Source organism: Echinops telfairi, unplaced genomic scaffold (genome assembly GCF_000313985.2).
Source record: "Echinops telfairi isolate 266 unplaced genomic scaffold, ASM31398v2 ScPeMD7_7427;HRSCAF=8465, whole genome shotgun sequence".
Lineage (NCBI taxonomy): Eukaryota > Metazoa > Chordata > Mammalia > Afrosoricida > Tenrecidae > Echinops > Echinops telfairi.
In genome coordinates, this window is record NW_022111327.1 from 6,812,540 (window position 1) to 6,839,940 (window position 27,401).

Below are 27,401 nucleotides of genomic sequence, written 5' to 3' on the forward strand. Positions count from 1 at the left end.
CCCTGGATAGTTACCCTGCCCCACTTGGTAATGCCCAATGCAATTGCCTCTTTCAGACCTTTTTTTTTTTTCCTCTCCTTCCTTTTAGATTGCCCAACGGCTCCTTTGAACCCTGCCTCGTTGGTGGCCACTGGAGAAGCGCGGGGGGCTCCCCAGACAGCCGTGGGGAGAAGTTAGAGCCAGCACTTTACCCCAGGCCTCGCGTGTAGCGTTCCCTCCCCCTGCTCAGGTGCCCCAGTGTCCTGAGGGGAGTTTTGGGGTGTGCCCTCCGTACACGTCCCAAGCCCCGGGTAACCTTCCCGGCTTGTGTTCCATCTCTGTTTGGGCTTCCTGCACAGTGGTCGGGGGCCACTACTTTGCATCATGTCCCGGTATAGCTACCAAAATCTCCTGGATTGGCTCTATGGGGGCGTGGACCCCAGCTTTGCAGGCAATGGGGGCCCCGACTGTGCTGCCTTTCTCTCTTGGCAGCAGCGGCTGCTGGAAAGTGTGGTGGTCCTGACCCTGGCCCTGCTGGAGATCCTGGTGGCCCTGCGGCACATCCTGAGGCAGACGAAGGAGGACAGTAAGGGTGGCCGTGGCAGCCAGCCAGAGCAGGTGACCCAGCGGCCAGAGGAAGGCAAGGAGAGCCTGAGCAAGAATCTGCTCTTAGCAGCCCTGTGCCTGACCTTCGGGGTGGAGGTGGGCTTTAAGTTCGCCACCAAGACCGTCATCTACCTGCTCAACCCCTGTCACCTGGTCACCATGATGCATGTGAGTCTGTTGACTTTTTCCTGGGCAACCAAAGTGCTAGAGTCAGGTGTGTGCTCTGGCTACTCGGCTGTTTTGAGCACCTCATCCCAGTGGGGAGTGGGCCCCTTGAAAAATGATTTTCTAATGAATGCCTACCAGCATGTCAACTATAGCATTGGCACCCCGCCCACCCTCCCCAGTTTTGCACAATGTGTCAGCCCCAGAGTGGAGGTGGGGGACATTGTGCTGGGAACCCTAGGGACGATTGCCATTGAGGCCTGCAACCCCTTCCCTCTCAGCCCTGTGTAGGTGACCTAGCAGCAAGTCCAGCCCCTCCCCACATGCTCATCCTGCATCCATCTGTGGACAATGGGCCCAGCCCCCTTGGCCTTGTGATACTTTATTTCCCTGGGGTCTGGTGACACTCTTTCCTCAAGGTAGTCACATTAGTGTCCTAGTATTCACTGTGGGGATCATACTTTGCTGGGTTTCTCTTCATGACTCTTTCACTAGGGAGGGGGCACTCTTAGAATGAAGCCGGCCTCTGAATTCGGAGGGGTTGGAGCACCACTGGTTTCTTATAAACTGTCCCCTGAAACAGGCCCCAGACTGACTGAGAGGAATTTGGGGGCTGGTGGTCCCCTTGTCCATATGTGAAAGGGTGTTTATTTGCTGGGCACACCTCTCCATCTCTTCACTCTCTTGTCTTCTGTGGGAATTTATGGTCCTAGGGTACTCCGTGAGCTGCTGGCTTACCCTCCTCACTGTCCACCTATTAGCTCTGCTACACAAGATAAATGGGGTCGGAAAGTCATGTGGCCAGCACCATACAGATCATCCCGGTGAGGACTGAGAGCCAGAGTGTCTGCCTGGACTCGGCTTGGGGCGGAGAGATGCTCTAAAGCTGAAGAGGAAGGGGAAGGGGAAAGGAGAGAAGGGGGAAGAACATCCTTCCTTTTTTCGATTTCAGGCTGTGGAAAGCCTGCTGCGTTTTATCCCGCGACAATCTTCAAAGCTGTCACTGGCATCGGGTTGCTTTCATATTTGTAGAAAGTTATTCTCAGGAGACTTGTGAATGCCTCCGGTGGGGCCGGAGGTGGAGATCATTGTCCCTATTTTACAGGCCTGGCACAGTTCAGAAAATGGGAGGTCACTTGCCTTCAGTCAAAAGATGAATTACCATGTGAGTTGGAAAGCCAATGCACACCCTCTTTGGGGCTGCAGGCTGTCACTGGAGAGGCAGGGTCTTCGCCAGGGGAGGCGCAGACACTTGCTGGTTGTGTGTTTCTTGCAACTTGCGTGATGGCAGTTTCCTGGCTTAAATTTGCTAGTCTGTCAAAGACAGTGAGTGGCCTCCGGTCCCTTTCCTTCTGGCAGATGTGGCCAGGAGGTGTGGGCAGCTTTGGAATCCAGAAACGGTCATGGATTGATGCACCCAAACACCCCCACCCCACCCCCGCATCCCCAGTAAGCATCAAGCAGGGATATGGATGGAGTGGACAGAGCTTTTGAAGAGAAGGCTTCTTGAAGTGATGCCATTCAAACAAGCCCAGCGTTCTCTCACCCAGCTAGAGAATATCTGTGTAAAATTTAAGCCAATTCCCTTTCTTTTTCATGAATGGACTTTTTTGTTAATGAGAGGAAACAACGCATCCCGGCAGCTGCTGTGTCAGGCTTTCTGGACAGGAGTGCTTATTTTGAACGGCAGGTGGTGGGGTCCAGGGGGTGGCTCTTCTACAAATGGGGCCTGGGGCCTCTGACAACCGCATATCTAGAAGGTCAACAAAGGACTAAATTCAGCCTGTCTGAGACTGTTGCTAAGGAGCCCTGATGGCACAGTGGGCTAAGCATTGGCCTTCCAACCAGAGAGTTTGTGCTGCGGGTCCACCAGCCACTTGGCAGGAGAAAGATGAGGCTGTCTGCTCCCCTGAAGAGGTACAGCCGTGCAAACCCACAGGAACTGTTCTGCTCTGTCCTCCAGGGCTGCTCAGAGTTGGAGTGCACTTGATGGTGATGGCTTGTGGTTTGGGCTGGGCTGAGGCTACCGCTGTGTGATGGTATCCCTGGGTGTAGTGGGAAGGTTGTTGGAAGTTTTTAGAGGCTGCCAGAGACTGAATTCTGTATGGTTGTGTGACTTTGGGAGAGTACCCTTTCTGAAGTCAATATGGAAATTGTGTCAGGATTGTAAGCCTAGCCTTCGACAGGTTCTTGGCTCTGTCGACAGAGGATGGGGCTGCAGCAGGAAGCTCTTCTGAAATGCGCCTCGCTCCTTGGGTGGGTGGAACAAGGAAGCTGGTATCTTCTCTGAGGAATCAGGTGGCCAACCCTGTTTAATTTTTGCTCCCTGTTTCTCTTCAGTGAAGTAAAGCTGACCAGGCTACCCCTGGGGACACATGTAGATGATGATGGCCCTTGGAGCTGGCAGGGACACAGAGATGGATGTTTGGGGGACAATAGGCTGCTTTCTGTCACCTGTGCTATTTTTATGGTGTTGTGCTAAGGGACTCTGGTGGCGCTGTAGGTTTGATGATGGGCTGCTAACCACAAGGTTGGTGGTTCAAGCCCACTAGCCGCTGTGTGGGAGAAAGATGAGGCTGTCTGCTCTCCTAAATATTTATAGTCTCAGAATCTAAATATTTATAGTCTCAGAATCTTCTGTAGGGTCACTGTGAGTCACCATTTTACTGAGGAATTCATAAACGTGTTTAGGATTATACTCCTTTGCCCTTTACTCCCAAGTCTCCGCTTTGTCCCATTTAAACAGTAAACCCCTGGCTTACGAGGGGATCTAGCTATCAATGAAGCCTACTTTGCAGCCCTTCTATAGGCAGTGAAAATAATATGCATTTTTCAAAGTTGACGTGAGTCCTTAATGAAAATACAGCGGGGACTTCAAAAGGTTCAAGGAGAAATGGATGAAAAGATCACCACCCCCCTTTGAAACCCCCTTGTCTACTAACAGAAGGTTAAAAGTAATTTTCTGACTGGTTGCAGCCATGGCTTGTGATCATATATCTGGCTAACAATGTCTGACATTTATCTAGCACTTCCCTGTTTGTAAGGCACTTCCACATGCATTATCTTATTTAGTGGTGTGATAGATTAGCCTGGCCTTGGAGAAGCAGGTTAGAATGTTTCCTGTGATGGTGTGTATGCCCAAGGGAAGATAATGAGCACACAAAGAAAATGCTTTGGCAAGTGAAGGAGGTGAATTCAGCTATCTTATGGAAGTTAGTTCACTGGGGGTTCAAGGTCCTGACAGGGAAAGGGAAGCATTTGCAGAAGGGAACAAGATAACTTCGAAACCCTTTCATTGTGTGCCTTTCGATAGAAGGATACCAAGAGGCCTGCTTTCTCAGAAAGTAAGTGTATGTTACTCTTACATCTGGGTGGTATTCTTTTCAGGCCAGGAAGTAAACTTGGAGAGAAAGCCGTTTGTCTCCCCAGCTCCCATTTTTATTGTAGTCAGCAAATATCCCCAAGGTGGTACAGTGGTTACACACCGGGCTACTAACCCCAAGGTCAGTGTTTCAGACCCAAACTCCATGGGAGAGAGGTGTGGCAGCTAACTTCCAGAAAGATTCACAGCTGTGGAAACCCTATGCGGGTAGCGCTACTTTGTCCTAGAGGGTTCTTATGGGTGGACTCTACCTGACAGCAGTGTGTGGATGTTACCAGACTGTCACGGCCACACTGCCTTTGGGGAACAAACTGCCAACTTGAAGAGCACATGGAAAGGCAGAACTATGTCCAAGTTCTGTTCTTGATTAATATTCCTGCTGTCGGGCTTCTTTTTGGGCCCTTCTGATTTGTCAACCACCTCAGGACTGGAAAATGATAAAAGACTTGCAGGATTGAAACAATAGCATCTTGTATTTAAATGGCAGCCAGAGATCTTTGCGGTACCACAAGCTTAAAACCCCATCGCAAAATCCCTTGTTAAATGTCAGTAGTATTTACCAATTAGACCAATGCGTAGTTCTTCAAGCCTGGATAGTTCTTTTCTGCAAATTCTTTCAGCAGGTCTGGGTGACAAAGACCCACGGGGGCCAGTCTACCCTGTCCTATAGGGTCTCTGGGAGTCGGCATGAATTTTGATGGCAGTGATTTTGGTTCGGTTTTTGGTCGGGTAACAATGAGCTTATCAAGTGATCTCATTGTTTACCGTTAGTGGCAGCACGTAAGTGGCAGAAATGGCTTCAGGACTCAGCTGCTACAAGGGGCCTGGAAGCTTTAAGCACGAAGAGATTCTGATGGCTGTGTAAGTTCTAAAAATCTCATTTCTCAGAATCAGGGATTCAAATGGCAAACTGAATGTACTGAATGTACCAGCAAAGACAGATGGGAACCACTGGCTTGATTCTGTCTCCTCGCTACCCTGGATGACAGAGGCGAACTGGTGCATCGGGTCCCCCAGGCTCTAATCATTCAGGGAGCAGATTGTCAAAGTCTTTCTCTTCTGAAGCCACCAGTGGGTTCCAATCACCAACTTTTGGGCTAGCAACTGAGTGCTTAACCACTGGACCACCAGGACTCGCTCTCTGCATGACCCTATGTATCCAAAGAATCTGGTTATGTGATCTTTATCATAGGAACTTAACAGGAAGATGCTATTTTGTTTGTCTGGTTCTAGTCCAGTGCCTTTTGCGTCTGTACGTGTCTGTGCCCACGTCTTCTGATTGGACCCTGAACTTCACAGGGAACAACATATGTCATTCAACCCTCCATGCCTATGCACATACGGCTAGCTGTATCCCAGGTGGACATATGGCAAATGATAATTGATGTTATTGATCCCTTAGCCCCAAGCCACTGGCTTTTAGCCAGCCATATTAAGCTTCAGTTTCATCTTCGCTCTGCCCTCCCCCCCTACCACCCTGCACCACTAGAGCAGCTGTTCCTCTTCTCTTTGCTTCCCTTTTTCAATTGTATTACAAGTCTGATTTCTGACAAATATTCGTTGCCTGCGCTTGGGGCTCATTCTTGGACCATCTTCCCGCTGCCCTCCTGGCTAAGAGTTCACAGAACTTAAAAGTGCACATACTTTTTAAAAGCTTTGGAATGAACTGAAGTCACATTGGTATATTCTCATTGCTAGGTGATGGATTTGTGTTCCAGAAAGCCTGATGTATTTCAAAACTAGGCTTTCTCCCCAACCCCTGCCCCACCCCTGCCTTCAGATCAGGCCACACCTCCTCATTCTGCATCTGTTGTCTGGGGCACTGATGACTGTTTCTGCTTGGAATTGACGTTGGTGGGTAAATGGGTACAATGAGGGATCCAGCCATTTGCTGATGGCTCATCAGATGGGCTGTGGCCTGTGTCATCAGTCCAGGGGGACACCAGGGGATGATGTTTATATGGGCCTCAGCAGTGAGGCATGACATTCCTTTTCCATTTGTTTGATTTTTTTTCTCCCTCAAGGAAATTTGCAGAGGCTTTTTCCATCTTTCATTGTTGTTGGCTTTTTGGGGCATCCATTATAAAGAGAAGTGATGTGGATTGGTGGATTAAACAACCCACAGGCAGTACTAGGGTTTAAAATTATGATGTGAGCTTAGCTCATGCATTGCTATGGGAATCCGAGCAATGGCTTTACCTTTTCCTGTTGCAGTCTTTGCTGCGAAATGGGCCACGTGGAACAGAGCATTTTAAATCCTCTGAAAAACTATGTGGTCACTTAAACAGAGTACCTGGGCCAACCCGAGCAGATTTGGCAGGTGCCCAATACATTTCCCCCTGAAGCTCGCAGACCGACAAACTTCAACTCCTTTTAACCTTTCTTGATAGCCACTAGAATCCATTCCCTTAATCATTTCACTGTCTTTTTGCTGGATCCTTGCCCATTTCTGCAGATTTCTCTAATTCTGGCATAGTAATCCAGATGCTGAAACACTTCACAGAGGTCTAGGCCCCTCTAACAAAGAGGAAAGATTTACTACTCATCCTCTTCACTCCAGGCACCTGTTAGTACAGCCAGACTTGTGCTTGCTTTGCAATGGCAGTGGGTGGCTGGCGCCTATTCAATGGATCATCCTTAGGTTCCTGGGATTCTTGTCCTTCAGCCAGAGATGTGCCAGCTTCTTAGTCTTTGCAGAGCGTGTCCTTTGCTCCTCCCCTCAATAAGCACTCCTCTGAAATTCTCTTGTATGCAGTCCTTCCAGATAAGCCTGACCTGACTCCAGTTATTCCAGTCATTCTGGCAACACCTTCCGTCCTCCTTTCCTGACCCTCTGAGTCTTCCTCCGAACATCCCACTCTTTCAAAATGCAAAACTTTGTAGACATGTCGAGTAAGTGTTTGTCTGGTCACCTCTTTTGGCACATTATTAGTTCATCTCCATCATGAGCCCGGGTAGCTTTTTGAATACAAGGAATCATCTTTTGCTTTTTTCCCCCTTTGTACCTCCCTGCAGAGCTTAATACAATAATGTGCATGCACATAATTGTTTAATGTGTGCCTGGATAATGGTGACTGATGGAGCTGAGGTTTGGGGTTTGGGTTCTTTCTGTATTCTCTTCCCTCTGGTGGCTCTGTCTACGTTTTCTGGAGGTCTCCTGGGCACTGTTCCCATGCAGCTTGTACCCATTAAGAGAATCTTTCTGTCTGCTTTTTGAAATAGCCAGAGGACAGAAGCAGTGTCAGCTCCAGCTCCCGCATCTTTTTGTTGAATTTCCATCACAAAGAGCTGGTTATTAGAACCGTGGTCTGTGTTCTACCCAAAGTAGCTGCTTGCTTTCATCCCAACCAGGAAATGAAGGCTGTTGGATCTCGGTCATCATCCCGTGGTAGACATCTGGATGTGCGTATTTTCTTTTCTTGCTTCTTTTAGGCTAGTGGCTTGCTGTTCACCTCTCTCTCTCCCTCTCTTTCCCTCCCTCCCTCTCCCTCTCTCCCTTCTTCTGTACTATACAGGCAGTCCCTGGGTTATTAATGAGATTTGTTCTGAAGTGTGTCTTTAAATGGAAGTTATAGTTAATTCAGAACAGGTGCTTATGGTTATTATTTAGCTTTACTTTATAGGGTCACTATGAGTCAGAATTGATGACAGTAAGGAGGCTTTTTAAAAAAAACCTTTTAAATATTTTTTGTTGTTTACATTTTTATTGGCACCCAATCCACATATCATACAATTCGATAGTTCAGTCATTCAATCATATCAGAAGAATTGTGTAATCATTACCATAATCAATTTTAGGCTAAATTGCCTTTAAAATGAGCTCTGTAATCACAGTCAGTTCCAGTGCTCCCTTCCCCTGTGAGCTTGGTTTTAGTGCAGTAGAGGATGGCTAGTGATCTAGTTAGTGAGTTAGGTGTTATGCATCGGGCTGCTAATTGTAATGTCAGCAATTTGAATTCTCCAACTTCCCCCTGGGAGTAAAATGAGTCTTTCTGCCCCCCAAACGATTTACAGTCTTAGAAAGAGTAGTTTGTTCTGCTCTGTCCGATAGGGTTGCTATGAGTCAGAATCAACTCAATAGCAGTGGTTGGTGGGTGGGTTAATGCAGCAGAGGACCCCTAGTGGCATAGCAGTTTCAGTGCTCAGTTGCAGCCAAAAGGTCAGTGGTTCTAAACCACTAGCCACTTGATGAGCCAAAGAAGAGGCAGTCTATTTCTGTAAAGATTTATACCCTTCAAGTGGTCAGAATCCACTTGAAGGCCCTGAGTTTGCTTTTTGGTGATTTAATGCAAGAAAAGGCTTGAAGCCTTTTTCAGTGATTTAAAAGCTTCATGTCCAGCAGGCGAAGGTGATGAAGATGAAGAGTTTGTTCTGAGGCAGGGGTTGATTCAGGAGGCCCGGTGGTATAGTGATTACACATTGGACAACGTTGGCAGTTCAAAACCACCAGCCACTCTGAGGGAGAAAGTTTCTACTCTGGTAGAGAGTTACAGTCTCAGAAACCCACAGGGGGCAGTTCTACCTTGTCCTTCAGGGTCACTGTGAGTTGGCATTGACTTTGCTATCAGTGCATTTCTAGTGTATGTGTTGCATCAGTCCTTTCAAAGTGAATGCGAGTTTCCATAATATTTGTAACCTGCGAACTCACTATATGAGGGGGCTTCAAAATCTTCATGGAAACACGGAATGCTGCCACAAACTTTTTTGAAGCCTCCCTCTGCTCCTTGGATTTTGGAGTTTCTTGTTCATTTCAGGTGCTCTTCTTTGGCTTGTAACTGCTAAATGGACAGCATCTGGAGAGGAGTGAGTCTCTGATTTTATTTGTAAGAGAATCCCTGGGAAACTTGTTACGAATCACACGCTAGGTCATCTATACAGAGATTCTGAGAATACCTCTATGACTGAGACTGGAAGCCTGCATCTATAACGAGGTTCCAGGTGATTCTGATGCCACTTTGAGAGACATTATTTTGTGGCTGAAGTACTAGCTGGGAAGTTGGTTCAGAAATTCTTCCTGGCTGGTGTGAATCTTGGGTGACCTGTGGGCAGGACATTTAATCTTCTGGCAGTATCTAGTAGTTACGTAGGTGTTAAATAGTGATGCTCAAAGTATAGGTTGAGAAACCCAAGGTGGAGTTTCGGGTAGCATTATGACTTGATTGGTGACTCTGTTTTTGTCAATAGATAAGGTCAGCTATGCTTCCATTATCACCTTCCAGTCCTTCCATCTGGTCACTAAGATCAGCAGGGACCAACTAGAAGAATTGCTGACATGTGATGGTGATTTTTGAACCCTGTTGGCAGGCCTGTGCTTTTACATGCCCATGGGAATCCATTCATTCTTGCATTCATTCAACAAACGTTTATGGAGTTCATATTGGTGTGCCAAATATTTGTGACAGGCACTGGAGCTTCAAAGATAAATAAGAAACAGACCTCACTATCATGTTGCTCATGGTTTAGAGGAGAGAAACAAAGAAGGAAAAAGGGCAACAGGATTACATCATGGCAAATACAATCACAGATTTGAACAAAGCCTTAGGGGAGCATATAGGACTAAAGGGTGTGTGTGTGTGTGTGTGTGTGTGTGTGTGTGTGTGTTAGTGCAATTAAGGAAGGTTTCTTAGAGGAAGTGACATGAGCTGACATGAATGAGGAATGTTTGCTCCATGAGAGCAGAGATCCTTGTTTGTCTTGTTCACTCTTTTGTCCCCTGTGCCTAGCACCAGGCCTGGCTCATAGTAAAACCGAAACCAAACTCACTTCCATTGAGTCCATGCTGCTTGACAGTAACCCTGTACGACTGGGTAGCACTGCTCTTGTGGGTTTCTGAGACTGTAACTCTTCACAGGAGTAGAAAGCCTCACTTGTTCTTCCATTGTTTTGAACTACTGACCTTGCTAAAGTTAGCAGCCCAATATGTAATGACTATGCTGCCAGGGCTCCTTACTAGGTACTCTGTACAGGTGTCTAAGTGCATGAATAAGAGTTTGTGGAGTGGTATAGGAAGAAGGGGATCCAAGGTAGAGCAAACATGATGTGTAAATGCATTGGGCTACTTCCTCCCTCAAAGGACAGTGTCTCACCAATTGTATCCTGGAGTCATTCACATATTATTATCAGGGGCAGGTTCTCAGTATGTTTTCTTTGGCAAACCAAGTAGAACTCCAAGAGTGCTCTGTCATTTCTGGGATGTGGGTAAGAAATCCTCTGATGGGTCACGTAAGGTAGAAACGTGTGTCCTCTGTGCTGCCTTCAGACAGGCTCAGTCTGTTGAGGACAGAGGCACAGAAGATAAAGGGAGGTGAGCAGACATTACATACATACATGAGATAGGACAATATTAGGCATCCCATCAGCAGGCAGGAGATGAGTTTTAGTGGCTCATGGATGACTATTGCCCCCGCCTAGATCCCTAGCAGAACTGATGACCCTTGGTGCCAACCTTTGATCTTTTTCATCTTCCTTCTTCCTTCTTCCCTGCTTCCCAGTCCTTCCACCTTGCCAACCCATTCAAACTTGCTCTCTCTGAGTACTCCGAGCTCTAATTAGAGTTCCTTCCATACTTCAAACCGTCCATCCTGCACGAGGAGCCCTGATGGCATTGTGGTGATGTGTTGTGCTGCTGACTGCAAGGTCAACAATTCAAAACCACGAGATGTTCCTTGGGACAAAGAATGTTAGCCTCAGAAGTCCACAGGGGCCGTTCTATCCTGCCCTATAGGCTCGTTAGGAGTCGGCATGCATCGACTTGATGACAGCGAGTGTGGTTTTGGTTTTATGTCCAGTTTTTGGCCTCTTCCCTACGGCCAGTATGCTACTTGCTGAGCCCCAAGGTATATTGATGTGAGTTCCTTTCCAGGTTGGATAGAGTAGTTAATCTGAAGGTGTGGGAGATCCCCTACTCTTCTGGGTCCCAGGCCTTTCTGTTTACTTGGCTCTTTCCCAGGGAATGAGCTGCCAGCTTAATAGGGTGTGGCTTTCCCATTTGCCACTCAGTACATGGTGTGTTAAAGGATTTGGACCTGTGACTAGCCTGAGATCTTGGAGGTGAGGGTTTGAGGGCATTTCACAGTTCATTGATAGGAGCTGCCAGAGGAACTGCCAGGAGGAGAGAGGGGCAGATGAGTGTTTTCTGGGATTGGTGGTTGGTTCTGAGGAAAGGGAGTGGAGGGCAGAAGTTGGAAGTTTAGGGAGACTTGGCTTGTTTGGTTGAAATAGTCCCAACTCTGCCCTGTGGGCAGAATTTTAGTTGGGTTGGAGAGAGAGGAGTGAGCCCATCTGGAGAGGAAAGGACGCAAACTCACTATCATTGAGTGGATGCTGACTCATAGCAACCCTACATGATAAGGTAGACCTACCCCGTGGGTTTTGAGACATAATCCCTTTACAGGTGGAGAAAGCCTTATCTTTCTCCCTCAGGGCAGCTGATAGTTTCAAACTGCTGACCTCAATGTGTAAGCAAGCTCTGATTCCATCCAGATGCCTTCAGCCTCCCTATCTGCAACACACATCAGCAGTGCCATAAACGTGAGGTGTATTTTACCTGGGAATTGAACTGGCTTTGCCAGTTGACCAGCTGTGTTTGCAAAGTGACCCTGGACGGACTGGGCTTTGGCTGTTGTCAGTCAAGAGACGTTGCATTCAGGTGCTGACTATATAAGGTGCCGAACCAGATTGCACAGTAAGCCCCCAATGACATCTCTGGGACCACAAAAGGAAAAACAGCAACAAATAAACAGACCCACTGCCAGTCGAGTTGATTCCAACTCATACAGTGAGTAGAATTGCTCCACAGGGTTCCGAAATATGCACTTATTAGATGTTCTGGGCAGAACATTAGCAGAGGTTGCTGAAGGTGAGGCACTCTCTTCAGAAATCAGGTTGTGGGAAAACGGGATGTGTTAGGTTGGGTTTTCTAGAGAACCCAAACCAGTGACATTCGTACATGTATAAGAAAGAATTTTATATCAAGGAATTGGCCCGGCCTAGTTCAGTTAAGGTCCAGGGGTCCGATACTAGCTGGAGCCCCCTCCAGACTCATGCAGCTGCGGGCCGATACAGCAGGAAAGTGAAAGGAGGAAGCTGGGAGACCACAGGGTGGAGGGTGCAGAGTTGCATAGATCCGACATTGTCAGGAACAAGGCGGGGCGCCAATAGCTGCTAGGGTTTGCAGGTCACATGGGCTGCCGGCCACAGAAACCAGCCGGATGTCAGACCCAAGCAAGCCAGAAGAACTGACAAGAGAGAGGCTAGTTCTCCACAGTATCTCTTCTTAAATGACCACACCCCCAATGAGGTGTCATCAGATTGACAGATTGGACAACACTAAGTTGTGTGTTGGCACAAAACCTAACAGGTATGACTAAGTTGGCACAAAACCTAACCATCACATCGGGGTAAGGAGAGACTTCTAGAAAAACTCTTGATCTTCTTTTCCCCAAGTTTTCCAGATCTGAGTTGCTGGTATGTATATGGAAGGGGTAGCTAGGTTTTTCATTGGAATTCATTTGCCAAATTGTTGCTGGGACCCTGTGGGTTTGGATCAAGGCACCGCAGGGATTTTCAAGTAGGGTGGTCAGAAATGCCTGCTTTGCCTAGTGTGAGCCCAATGTAGTAGTTAGAGCTTTCAGGCCATATTTCTTGGCTTTGTGTTGGTGTTCCATCCCCATGTGAGCTTGCGTATGTTACTTAGCTGCTCTAAGCTTCGGTTTTCCTCATCTGTCAAATGGGAGTTCTATAAAAAAAGGCACTTTGCCATGGGGTCAACTTCAACTCATAGCAGCCCTTTATCAGGTTCCTGAGATTATAAATCTTTACGGGAGCAAACAGTCATCTTTCTTTCCCGGAGTGGGTGGTGAATTTGAACAGCTGAACTTGCAATTAGCAGTCCAAAGTTTACCTGAAAGTACCACCAGGGCTCCCTACCTAATTTATAAGGAACCCTGGTGGCATAGTGGTTACATAGTTAGACTTGCTAACTACCAGGTCTGCAGTTTGAAACCATCAATTGTCCTGGCAGAAGGATGAGGTGTTCCACTCCAAAACAGTTAGTTAGGGTCTTGGAAACCCACAGACGCAGTTCTACCCTGTCCTGTAGGGGCATTATGAGTCAGCATCAACTTGATCGCAGTGAGACTAGGGTTATTGTGAGAGGGCAATGAAATTGTTTCCTCAAATTGTTAGCAGCTGCTCTGGCTGATTGTGTACACTCAAACAATTATATATCCTTCTGGGACTGGCAGCCCATGTGGCCTGTTTTTACTAGTCATAATGTTACTTAATCTTTATGAACCTAAGTTTATACATTTGTAAAATGGGATCATCGCCAGGTATGCCCTGCAGGGTTTTATTGAAAAGTTAGTGAGAACAAGCTAATAAACCACATAATGTACCCAGCATAGAGTAAATATTCAGTCAATCTTAGCTGTATGATGACGACGATGATGACCATCATCATCATGGCTGTTCCTGTGAGCGTGGGTGCCTGATGTTGGGACTTTTTACACGAAGGCAGCTTTAAGGGATCTAGATCTTGGGTTTTCAAACCGATTTGTCCTACTGCCCTGGTTTTAGACACACAGACCCACAAACAAATAGCACCTGTCTCTGGCAATTAAAAGCTTTTGAACTCTATCCCTTAATTCAGAATAAAGTATATATTTAAAAAAAACAACAACAAAAAAACCTCACTGCCATCGAGTCAGTTCTGACTCATAGCAACCCTTGAGGACAACCTTAGGGACAAGGTAGACCTGCCCTTGTGGGTTTCTGAGACTGTCATTAATCATTGGAATAGAAAGTCTCATCTTTATCCTGCAGAGTGGCTGGTGGTTTTGAACTGCTGACCTTGAGGTTAGCAGCTTTGTTAAGCTGGACTCTCTAGAGCAGTGGTTCTCGACTATCCCTAATGCCGGGACCGTTTAATACAGTTTCTCATGTTGTGGTGATCCCCCAACCATAAAATTATTTTCGTTGCTACTTCATAACTAATCAGGCGACCCCTGTGAAAAGGTTGTTTAATCCCCAAAGGGGTCGTGACCCATAGGTTGAGAACCGCTGGTCTAGAGAAACAAAACCAGTGACACTCATATATATATATAAGAAAGAGTTTTATATCAAGAAGTCATCTTCTATCAAGAAGGCATCCCAGCTCAGTCCATGAGGCTGCTGCTAGCTGGAGCCCTCCTTCGGATGCATGTAGCTGCAGGCCGATGATACAGAAAGGGGAAGTGGGATACAGGAAGACGGCAGGCCAGTGAGTGCAGAGTCCTGTGGATCCAAGGGCTAGTGGAAACATGGCAGGGTGCCGATACCTCTCAGGATTGGGCTGGCACAGAGTCCCAGGATGCAGGAAGGTTAAAGGGGCAGAGAAAGGGCAAGAGTCCTCAGTGTCTCTCTTATCAAAAAGCCACACCTTTCAGGAGGCATCATCAGGCTTGACAGGTTGGAGCCCACTCTTACAAGTTGACAAGTACAAGTTGATGTGCCATCAGACTGTCATGGAAGCACAACACATAACCTATTATGCCACTGGGGCTCCTGTGACTATAGTGTAAGCACCTGCTTTTGCAGCCTGTCCCCAGGTCATTCTAGCACTCCCCAGGGGATGATATGACCCACTTTGTGAAAAACTGCTCTGAAACAAGGAAAGTTTTCCTGGTAGCTTTGGCTCATGCAGTGGGCAGAGAAATGTGGGTGCTGGCAGTGTATTGTCAGCTACTGTCAAGTTGGTCCCGACTCAGGGTGATACTGTGCACAACCCAAGTGCCTGTGTCTGCATAATCCTCCTGATCAGCTATGGATTGGATTGGTGATCCCTAGGATTTTAAATGGTTGATTTTTCAGAATTAGGTTGCCAGGTCTTTCTTCGTAGTCTGTAATTGTTTGGAAGCTCCATTGAAGCGTTTTCAGGACCATAGCCGCATCCACAGCAGCATAACTAAGTACAGGGGAGACTGCTGGCTACTGCACATGTGATGCAGTGGCTGTATGGAAAGGATTCTACCACTGCCCTGTCCTATGTGGTAGCACCTGTTTATAATCTCTGAGGGGCAGTGTTGCCTGGTTGTTGGAGGCCAAATGTTTGTTTTTTTTTAATGATCTTAAGCTTACCATCAATCACTCGGTTCTTCCTGAAGAATTTGGAGGATGGCTCTTTTGGTTTAATTATTGCTGTTATTCATCAATAAGCTGGATCCATGGTATAAGCTATATTGAGACTGGTAGCCTAGGAAACCACGGAGTACATGACACAAGTATGAAAAGAGTGGCTGCAAGAGGGGATGGAAAGAGACAGGCAGTTAGGTATCTTTCGATTTTTTCCCATTAATCTCTTGATTGAGATGGAGGGGGGCATGAGAGGTGGGTATGTCCAACTTTCCAAGGGCTGCCCATTACCAGAGTTGGGTAAGGAGAAAGGGGTATGCCCAGAGCTTCTGAGAGAAAGGCAGGTTTGCAGTGGATCAGTATTTCAGCAGAACCCTAGGTAGCTTGCTAACTGCAAGGTCAGAAGTTCAAAACCATTTGCCACTCTGTGGGAGAAAGATGTGGCTTGCTACTCCCATAAAGAATTCTCACTGCCATTGAGTCAATGCCAACAATGTCCCTATATGGCAGAGTAGAAATAACCCTGTGAGTTTCCAAGACTAACTCTTTATGGGAGTAGAAAACCTGAGGAGCTGGCTGGTGGTTTTAAACTGCTGACTTTGTGGTTAATAGCACAATGCTTAACCACCACACCGCCAGAACGCCCAACCCGTAAAGAGTTTCAGCCTCAGAAACCCACAGGGGCAGTTTTACCTGTCCTACATAGAATCAGTGTTAGTCAGAAACAACGTGATTGCAGTGACAGTATCTCAGCTGAAGGCGAAGGAGAGTGTAGGGGAACATCAAGTTATTGTGCCTTGTTGGTGTTTTTGTTGTTAGGTGCCCTAGATTTGGTTCAAACTCATAGTGGCCCTGTGTACAACAGAGTTAAACACGGCCCGGTCCTGTGCCATCCTCACAATTATTGTTATGTCTGACCCCACTGCCGCAGCCACCATGCCAATCCATCTCATTGAAAGTCTTTGTCCTTTTCACTGGCCCTTTTTGTGCCTTGACTTATACATCATTTTTAATGGGCAGGAAAAAGGATAGATGATTCCTTCTACATCTTTGGGACATGACAAACTTTTCTCGATTACTGAGACTAGCTATTCTTTTTCAGAATAGATTTTCCTCTGGGACCTAGCAGCCAGGCACCATGTAAACGCAGCTTTCCTAGGAGTTGGTCCTATGACTTTACAGCCTTGTGATGGGGTGGGGGGTGTCCCACCCTCCCAAAGCCATTGGAAGGCCTCCAGGCATATTCCCAAGTATTATGGGTAAATAGGCTGTTCCTTTGGAGTTTGCACAAAGTGATAAGGCTAAGGTCATGTTTTCTGTAATAATCCTGGTTCCCTGGGAGGAGTTACTTATTTTAGAGGACATTTCTAAAATAAACAGCAAGCCAACCAACCAGCAACCTCTAGAAATGTTGTAGGGAAGCGCACTCATTCTAACGACCTGGGCAAGGCTGTAACAAAAGGTCTCTTCATGTTGGCACTTGTTCTTTGTTGGTTTGCATTTGTTCAAGAGTTTCCTTTTTTAAGTTCCAGACACTTGAGTGTGTGTGTGCCTGTCACTGCACTTTATTCTCTGCGCCCTGCAGGAATGTTTCTGCGGGTCATGTGCACAAGTGCCTCATTATCTTCAGTGCTTTCCCACTTGGCCTCGTCAGCTGCTGGCTGCTGTTGGCTGCTGTTGGCTGCTGTTGGCTGAGGCTGGGACTTCACTTGGGCCTGTCTCCCAATTTCCTAGGCTCTCAGTCCTAGAAACACCAGGGCCTCTCTGAGGCAAGGGGCTGGTTTTATCTTGCGATTTCCAGTCTGCCCTGGGCTAGTGCTGCAGAATGAACCTTGGGCTGCTATTCACAGTCTTTGATTTCAGAACCTACCAGCCACTCTGTGAGAGGAAGTTGAGGCTGTCTCCTCCCATAAAGAATTGGTGTCTTGGAAACTCTATAGAGATAGGATCATTAGGAGTGGTCACAGGGATTCGATGGCCGTGAGCTTTCGGATTTTGGTTTATGATAGCTCACGGAGTGGTTACAGGGATTCGATGGCCGTGAGCTTTCGGATTTTGGTTTATGATAGCTCACGATGCCTGCTTTCCTGTTCAGCCAGCAAGCTCACCACACAAAGCCAAGATCATGTTCCCTTGCTTGCAGGGTAGGTGTCAGCTGGCGAGGTAGCGAATTGATAGGTCTCGAGCCCTGCACCTGGCCCTCTTGAGTAGGACTATTAGGGGCCCTGTCATGGGCATAGGAGGTCAGGGGTGAGCTTTAGACCAAAACAGCAAGACAGCATTGGCTATGGGGAGAAGAATGTGAAACATTGCCATTTCAGAGGGGCTCCTGGTAGACTGGCAGCTGGTGTTTGGCCGTACCTCGTAGCCAGTGCTCTGTTTGCTTAGATATACACTACACACTCGCCAGTCAGCTTAAGGTCATCTTCCCAAGCGTCTTACTCCCTGCTTTGGAGCTGTTCTGCAAAACAATTTAGAAAGTACACTGTAGCCTGCACCTGGGTTTTTTTTTAATCATTTTATTAGGGGCTCATACAACTCTTATCACAATCCATACATATATCAATTGTGTAAAGCACATTTGTACATTCATCGCCCTCATCATTCTCAAAACATTTGCTCTCCACTTAAGCCCCTGGCATCAGCTCATTTTTCCGCTCCCTCTCCCCTTCCCCCTCCCTCATGAACCCTTGATAATTTATAAATTATTATTTTGTCATATCTCTCACTGTCCGATGTCTCCCTTCACCCACTTTTCTGCTGTCCATCCCCCAGGGAGGAGGTTATATGTAGATCCTTATAATCGGTTCCCCCTTTCCAACCAACCCTCCCAGTATCATCCCCCATTCTACATGGTCAGTTGGCAATGAAGTCAGGATTAATGCTGCCTCCTCCCACTTAACATTTTTTTCTCTACCTTTTGGGCTAGGGGGAGGCAGTTAGCTTCGGTGCTGTCGTAGTTATACGTTAGGCCGCAGTTTGAAACTGCCAGCTGCTCAGAGGGAGAAAGATGAGACTTTTTACTCCTGTGAAGGGTTACAGTTTCAGAAACACAAAGGAACCGTTCTTCCCTGTTCTGTAGGGTCGGCAATGAGGCAGAATCGACTCAATGGCAGGGAGTTTGGTTTGATTCGGTCTCTTAGGGGGTGGCGGTGGCGCGGTTTGTGTGTGGGATGAGTTCCTCTTTCCATTTGCAACTGTCCATTGATATTAAGTACAGCTGTTGCCATTACTCATTTCGGGCTATAAAGAGCCCTGTTGATGTAGTGGTCACACACTGGGTTACTAACCACAAGGTCAGCAATTTGAAACCACCAGCTACTCTGAGGGAAAAAAAAGGAAGCTTTTCTGACCCCATAAACGTTTTAGAGTCTCAGAAACCCATGGGGCCAGTTCTACTCTGTCCTCTAGGGTTGCTAGGAATTAGAGTTGACTTGATGGCAGTGAGTTTGGGGTTTCAGAACTTTTAGATCAGCGGTTCTCAACCTGTGGGTTGTAGCCCCTTTGGGGGTTGAACAATCCTTTCACAGGGGTTGCCCGATTCATAACAGTAGCAAAATGACAATGATGAAGTAGCAACGAAAACCATTTTATGGTTGGGGGGGTCACCACAACATGAGGAACTGTATTAAAGGGTCACGGCATTAGGAAGGTTGAGAACCACTGTTTTAGATACTGCCAAACTAGGCCAGGGTAAGGTGGAGCATAGCCAATCTTAAGAGGAAGAGCTCCCTATCGTTTTCGGTTATCTCAGTCCGCTCACTGAACAGGTTCTGAACAATAGTAGTAATACCACTTGTAACCTTTTAGCGTGCTGCTGCTTACACCACAAACCTTGTTAAACACACTGCCTGGGTTACTTTGTTTGCAGCCCTTCACAGATGTCAGTTTTGTTTGAGCTAATTCTTCTTTTCTCCTACACGCTTCTGGCTGATTTCGCTTTGGGTTGACTGCAGACACAAACTGTTCTTGCACTACTTTCTCTGATGATTGAAATGGCAGAGGGTAGGCCAAATCCGAGTGAAAGAAACCTCGGCGAGGTTATCATGTTCACCTCTCCCAATTCCTTTGTTTTTTCACGCAAGGAAATTTGAGTCCTAGAGCGAGAAAGTGACTTGCCCCAAGTCACACAGCTAGATAGAAGCCTAATGAAGTTTCCTGACTCCTGGTTCATGTTCTTTTTACCATAACACACATCGAGCTGGAGTTTGCTTCCGGCTCAGTCTCAGAGAAACTGGAATCTTGGGGTTTTTGAATATGCGTGTCTGTTGCATCCTGCAGAGTGAGGGTCCAGAGGCTGAAGGCCACCTCTTTCTCGCCTCCCCCCTCCCCTTTTGGTTTTCTGGCCTTGCTGCTTCTCTTCTACAGAGGACCTTGGAGTCTCAGTATTTGCTTGCTCTGGTCAGGTCATCCGCGGGGCCCCGGAGTCTCATTGAACCTGCATGTTCCGAGCCAGCGTGATTTGCCTCCAGATAATGGTTACAGGCAACCCTGGATGCATGCTGTATCTAAGTGATGACGAACACATTTACCATCATCCAGCTTTTGTTTGCGGATATCTTATCATTAGTACTAGGTTTAATTTTACAGCATACAATTCCTTGCTGTTATCTTTCTCAGATGTAATGTTTCCAGGCCCCAAAGACAAATAAAGATCGAATGTATAAAGTTATTGATACTAAAGCGCAATGATCATGAAAATTAAAGAAATCAAATAAATGAGGCATTTGACTTACATCAGAATCAACTTTCCACAGAGTAGTTGTCAGAACAGAACCTTGTAAGTTTTGGGTCTACCTGTATTTAGAAGTAGGGCCTTCTCCATCAGCTATGGATTCAAAAGACATCATCACATCCTTGTTCTACATAGAGGCCTCTGAGGAGCTCTGGTGGTATAGTGATTACATGTTGGGCTGTGATCTGCATGGTTGGTAGTTCAACTCCACCAACAGCTCTGAGGGAGAAAAACTGGGCTCTCTACTCCTATAAACAGTTAGTCTCAGAAACCCAGGGTTGGTGGGTGGGTGTTTGCTGTGAGTCAGCATTGACACCATGACAGTGAGTTAATTTGGTTTGGTTATCAAGCCTTTATCTGTTCCTAGAGGCAGCCATGGTGGCTTAATGGTTTACAAGTTGGGAAGTTAACCGCTGGGTCAGTAGTTTGAAACCATTAGAGGCTACCTGGGAGAAAGTTGATGCTTTCTACTCCCATAAAGATTCATAGTCTTAGAAATCCATAGGGGCAGCTCTACTCTAGGGTCTGTATGAGTTGGAACCAACTTGATAGCAGTGTTTGTTGTTTTTATTTTTATCCCTAGGGGACAGATACATGAGACTCTAGAGAAGGAAACTGTTATCAGAACCATTCTTTAATATAGATGACAAAGGTCAGAGGGGTGAAAGGACTTACATAAGCCACCAGCTCAGTGGAAGACATTTCATCTTGGTAAAGAGCACTAAATTACCATCAGCTTGACCTGGATCCTAGTTGTACGTTTTATCATCAACTGGTTGACAAAGCAAAGTCATTTTGGCTAGTCATTTAGCTGTTCTGTGCCTCAATTTTTCTTATACAGTAAGACATACCATATATACTCCTGTATAAGCCGAGTTTTTCAGCACATTTTAAATGCGGTTTTTGTGGTAAAATTAAGTGCCTCGGCTGATATTTGGGTCAGCTTATACTTGAGTATATCTGGTAGATATGAGTCAGAATTGACCTAATGGCAATGAGCTTTTGGTGTGGTATTTGTGTGAAAACTCTGGAGCCAGAGTGTCCAGGTTCAAAACCTAGCCCTACTTTCCAGCGGCATGGCCTTGGGGAAGTTAATTAAAATCACTGGGCTTGTTTCTTCTGTGTTGTTGCTATTCACTGTTGAGTTGATTCCAATGCACTGTGACCCCATGCGTTACAGAGTAGACTTGCTGCATAGAGTTTTCTTAGCTGCAGTCTTAATGGAAAGCAGATCCCTAAGCCTTTCTTCAGCTGTATGGTTGTGGGCTCTCACCACCAACCATTATTAGGCTAGCAGTCAAGCATAAACCTTTCACACCATCTGGGGACCTTCTCTGGAGCTCTGGTGACATAGTGTTTGTGAGTTGAGCAAGATCGGCAGTTCAAAACCTCCTCAGGAAAAAGATGGAACTTTTCACTTTCATAAAGAGTTACAGTCTTGGAAACTCACAGGGACGTTCTACCCTGTTTTATAGGGTCACCATGAGTCGACATTGCCTCAAATTTGACTTTTTTTTGAGGGACCTTCTCAGGAACCCTGGTAGAATAGTGGACTATGAGTTGGGCTGCTAACTACAAAGTCAGCACATCAAACCTACCAGATGCTCTGCAGGACAAAGATGAGGCTTTCTGTTCCCATAAAGTTTTATAGCCTTGGAATTTCAGAGGGGCAGTTCTCTTTTGTCTTATAGTGTTGCCATCAGTCAGAATTGACTTGATGGCAGTGAACTTGTTTGAGGGACCTTCCTCATCTGTAAAATAGGGATAAATAATAGTATCTCTTGTGGGGTTGTTTTGAGAATTAAATGTATGACTACATATAAAGTGTTTAGAGCAGTGCCTCGTGCATCTCATTGCCATTGAGTCAGTTCTGACACTAGTGACCTTATCCAACAGAGTAGAACTGCCCCTGTGGGTTTCTGAGGATATAAACCTTTACGAGAGTAGACAGACTCACCTATCTCCCACTGGCGCATAGTAGACACTAAGCAAACATGAGTTATGGCCTATTATCATCTGTTAAATGATGATGACCATTGCCCTTCCTGCCTTATAGGGTAAATATGAGAATCAAGTGAAATAAGGTACGCAGACATGCTTTATAAATAAGAAAGTTCAATCTAAATGGGTGGAAATGGCATTTTGTGAGACCATTAATATTCAAAGGTTTATTAGCTCCTTGATTGTTAGATCAGATATTCATGGCTACTTTCTTTGCAGAGAGGAAGAATCGTCGGTTTATATGTGGTTATTGTTGCTGTCAATTGCCATTGAGTTGATTCCAACTCAGGGTGACCCCATGTGTGCAGGGTAGAACTGTACCACATAGAATTTTCATGTTTGTGACCTTTTGGGTGGAGCTCTGGTGTCAGAGTGGTTACTTGTTTGGCTGCTAACCCCAAGGTCATCAGTTGAAAACCACCAGCTGCTCCAAGGGAGAAAGATGAGGCTTTCTACTCCTGTAAAGAGTTACCGTTTCAGAAACTCACAAGGGGAAATTCTACACTGTCCTATATGGTCACTTTGAGTTGGCATCAACTCGATGACAGTAATCTTTTGGAATTTTACTTCATAGCCACATGTATGTACCAAAAAAGCTGCATATGACTTATGAGCTGCTACAGTTTGCCGACCCCTGCTCTCAACTTCTATGTGTCCTTATTAAGCATGCATAGATGTAGAAGTTTGATTTGTTGTATTTTTATAGAAAAAAATGAGCTTATACAATATACAGAGAAGGAGCTCTGGTGGCATTGGCTAAGTGCTTGGCTGATAACCATGACAACACTATAAGTCAGAATCGACTTGATAGAAATTAATGATTTTTAAAAAAAATCTCAATGAGAGCATAGTCCATCTAGACCACTGTGGTAATGATTAACATATTTGTATTCTGCTTGATTTTGGTAGGAATACACATGTCTTTTATAATTAAAACATACGCGGGGGTACCCCCCCAAAAAAAAGGGACAAAAAGCTCTGCTGGGGGGAGCTTTCCTAGTACGGATTTTTCCTGCTAGGTGAGCATCAAGCAACTCGCTCTGAGTTAGTGCACCCAGTGATGTCACCTGGGAAGGTTCTCTCTGGTCACAGTAGATTTTTTTCATAAAAGCCATTTCACTCTAACCTCATTTTTTTATGATGGCTGATTTAAGAGAGCGGCATGAAATTTTGTTTCCTGCTTGGGGAAAAATGCCACAGAAACTGTTGTGATGTTGAATACAGTTTAAAGGACAGCACTATGGGAAAAACTCAAGTATTACAAGTGGTTTTCTCATTTCAAAAAAGGTAAAATATCGATCGATGACAACCCTCATTCTGGCTGGCTGTCAACTTCCTGAATGAATATAAATGTCAACTCGTAGTGCATTTGGAGTTTGTTCCACCAGATTACTGTTAATCCAGCTTTCTATTTGGAGCAGTGGTTCTCCTCAACCATCCCTAACGTTGCAAGCCTTTTATACAGTTCCTCATGTTGTGGTGACCCCAAACCATAAAAAAAGTTTCGTTGCTAATTCATAACTGTAATTTTGCTGCTGTTATGAATCAAGCCACCCCTGTAAAAGGGTCGTTCGACTCCCAAAGGCCTTGCAACACACAAGTTGAGAACTGCTGATTTAGAGATTCTGAAAAGTTTGTGTAACCATGTGTGACAAAAAAGGCCTGATTTGTGGCAAATGGGGGACTATTTTTGCCACCAGGACAATGCACTTGCTCACGCAGCCATCTCTACGCCAGAATTTAGCCAAAAAAACCCAGCATGCATCTCTTGACCCACGCACCTGACTCACCTGACCTTGTTCCGTGACTTTTTTGTTTATGTGAATTTAAGAGAAACACGAAAGGACGGCGATTTGACAACATAGAGGAGGTGAAGAGAAAAAGGAGGGAGGTGCTGTCAGCCATTCAAACAGATGAGTTTGAAAAATGTTTCCAAGAATGGAATTGCAGATTTGACAAATGTGTTGTGCAAGGGAGGGTACCTTGAAGGTGATAAGGTTGTTTTGTATAAAAAAAATTTAAATGCATAGCTTTGAAAAAGAAATCTGTTTTTTTTTTTTGGGGGGTACACCCTTGTGTATTTTTCATAATAAAGAAAGACCATAGGCAGTCTGAGAGAATTGTTTTAATGGAAAAGTTACAGCTAGTAAAGGAAGCCAGCTCACGAGAGAAAATCTGGCAACTGAGACAGCATCATGTGCTTGGGAGGCTGTTCTCCCAGAGGCCTTGGGTCTGTGGGGTGGGGTGAGGCAGGGGCACAGAGAGATTACCATGGAATGAGGCCCTTCTTGTATTGCCAGGAGGTTCTGCTGAAAGGGGATTGCATAAGTAGAGGAGTAGTAAGTAGTCTACTACTTACTTAATGAGGAAGGAGTTAAACAAGCAAACCTATGTCTATGCACTACAGAGGGAATGGGGAATGTTCATCCCTGTGAGGAAAACACCACTATAGGGCCAGAAGCAGGGCTTCCTTTGAGAAGGGACAAATTAGATATCAATTATAGCAGGTAGAGGCATTTCCCCCAAAGGAGATTAGAGGCCAGTTAAACTTCTGTTAAATGACATGGTGGGGACATAGGTTAGAGGTGTTAATTGCCTTCTCTGACTAGCTGAGGGTTAAGAACGGCCCTTTTTGGTTTAAGTTCTGGTTGCCAAAAATGTTTTGGCAGTGGCTGTATTATCTTCCTGCCTCTGGTAAGTACACTAGGTTTGTGGTGAGAAGAGAAGGAGAAGATGGAGGTCAGGAGTTCTCAACTCACTGCACCTTACTGCCCTTGTTGCCAGATTTTAAAAATTACCAAATACTCTTCCCCACATTCCCGTTCTGGTATAATTGACCTGGACTTGGACTTGGACATTGGCATTTTGAAAGGCTGCTCCAAGTGATTTGAGCATACACCTTGGGTTAGGAACCACTAGTGGAAGAGAATGGATTCAATGTGTAATGTGTTCAAAAACTAAAGTAGCCCTTAGATTGTGTGTATGTGTGCGTGTGTGTGTAAAACATCATCTCAGTGCATTTATTTTCCATACTCCCAAAGCCCTTGAGGAGTTCTGGTGGCGTAATGGATTATGAGTTCTGCTGCTAACTGCAAAGTCAGCAGCCCCAAACCATCAGCTGCTCCAGAGGAGAAAGGTGAGGCTTTTTACTCCTGTAAAGAGTTACAGCCTCAGAAACGTACAGGACCAGTTCTTCCCTGTCCGACAGGGCTGTTATGAGTCGGAATCTACTCAGTCATAGTGAAATTTTGAGTAGGTGCGTCACTAATAAAAGACTCATCCTATTGAGTTTGGGGATGTTACCTTGAGGATGCTACTTTGAGGACCCGAGGTATACCAGACCAAGCCATGGTATTTTCCATTGCATTGTATGCATGTGAAAGTTGGGCATTGAATAAGGAAGACCATACAAGAATAGATGCAGTTGCATATAGGTGCTGGAGAAGAATATTGACAATACCATGGAATACTAAAAGGATAAAATTGATCTGTATTAGAAGTAGTAAGGCCAGAGTGCTCCTTAGAGGCAAGGATGGCAAGACTTCATCCTACAGTCTGTGGACATATTGTCAGGAGAATCTAGTCCCTGGAGAAGGACATCATGTTTGGTAAAGTAGAGGGGCAGCAACCAAAAGGAAGGTCTTCAGACGAGATGGATCGACACTGTCAGTGCATCAGTGGGCTCAGGTATAGGAACAATTGTGAGGATGTAGCAGGACTGTGCAGCGTTTCATTCTGTTGTGCATAGGGTTGCTATGGGTCAGAGCCGACTCAATATCACCTAACAACAATAACCCTGAGTTCTAATTAGTTATTGGTGTGTTAGCAACCAAACCCAAACTCAAATTCACTGCCATCAAGTCAATACTAACTCACAGTGACCCTATCGGACGGAGAACCAAACCCAAACTCAAATTCACTGCCATCAAGTCAATACTAACTCACAGTGACCCTATCGGACGGAGAACCAAACCCAAACTCAAATTCACTGCCATCAAGTCAATACTAACTCACAGTGACCCTATCGGACGGAGTAGAACTTCCCCTGTGGGTTTCCATGATTGTAATTCTTTACAGGAATAAAAAGCTTCATCTTTCTGCAGCCGAGTCCCTGGTGGTTTTGAACTGCCAACCTTGTGGTGAGCAGCCCAATGAGTAACCCACTATCCTACCAGGGATCCTATTAGGAGAGAGAAATAATTCAGAAGTTTCTCAGTAATAGCAGCAAGAAGTGGTATGAACTTATGACCAGAAAAAATTATAACCCCAAAAGGCAAGAGAAGTCAGAGGGATTCTTGAGTTCTGTTTGGTAAGTGGACTGCTAAGCATAAGGTTGGTGGTTTATACCCACCAGCTACTCTTCAGGAGAAAGATGACGCTGGCTGTTCCTATAAAGATGTAAAGCCTCAGAAACCCTCTATAGGGTCACCATGTGCCAGAATCTATGTAATGGCAGTGGGTGTATAGTTCAAGTATGGAGCCCTGGTGGTGCAGTGGTTAAGTCTCATGGCTAGCCCAAAGATTGGTGATTCAAACCTACCATCCTTGCCTCCATGAGAGAAAGAAATGACAGTCTGCCTCTGTAAAAATTACAGTCTTGAACCCCTTGGAAACAGTTCTACCCTTCCCTGTAAGATCCCTAAGAGTTGCAATCTACTTGAAGACAAGAGTTATTATAGTTCAAGTGCTTTCCTTTGTAGATAAGGAAACAAGCCGAAAGTAAGAAGCTACTTGTCTGTGGTCACGCCCCTTGCAAATGGCAGAGAGCCAGAGCTTATGTGCCAAGCCAATTTTCTTTGAGGTCTTATTACACCCCTGTTCAATCAGTCAGTTAAAGAACAAGTGAACCTAATGGCCATGTTCAGACTTTAGCGAGAATTCCACTCTGTGCTTTTTATGCTTCTGGACTTCCTTATGGTCAAAGCTTGTCTGAGGAGGAAGGCCAGCATACCTTTAGGCCCGAGAGACCTGAAGATAGTTCCATTTCCCTTACCAGAAACAGCCCTTGTCTCTAGCCCCTCCTTTTCTACTCCTTCTAAGGAGCTGTAAGCTCTGATGGCATAGTAAGTTTCACGTTGGGCTGCTAACCTCAAGGTCAGCAGTTCGAAACCACCAGTCAATCCGTGGGAGAAAGATGGGGCTTTCTACTCTCATAAAGAATCACAGTCTTAAAAAAAAATTACAGTCTCAGAAAGTCACAGGGGCAGTTCTACTCTGTCCCATAGGGTCGCTATGAGTCAGCATTGACCCGATGACAGTGAGAGTTTTGTTTTTACCTTAGAGGCAAAAGGTGCCTGGTTTTATGTGTGGGCCTGAGATTTAGTGCACTAGGTGGGACAGGTTCCTAGGGTCTGCTATCAGGTTGGTTCTGTGGCCTGTCAGTTCTTAAGTCAGAAATCCAGTTCTAAATCTTAGGTTTTCTGT

The 27,401-nt window shown here is 45.7% G+C and overlaps 1 protein-coding gene across 2 annotated transcripts in view; it reads left to right on the top strand.

The window, feature by feature from the left end:
• Positions 1-93: 93 nt before the first annotated feature.
• The window catches only part of TMEM164 (transmembrane protein 164), a 243,869-nt gene continuing 216,561 nt past the window's right edge, over positions 94-27,401 (top strand). The window contains exons 1-2 of one of the 2 annotated variants that reach the window (XM_045298588.1): positions 130-229; positions 475-753. In XM_045298588.1, the coding sequence (XP_045154523.1) occupies positions 745-753 (9 nt within the window). In that variant the 5' untranslated portion in view covers positions 130-229; positions 475-744. Of the gene's footprint in view, positions 754-27,401 lie in introns of both variants that reach the window. The other variant, XM_004710045.3, reaches the window with a different exon arrangement.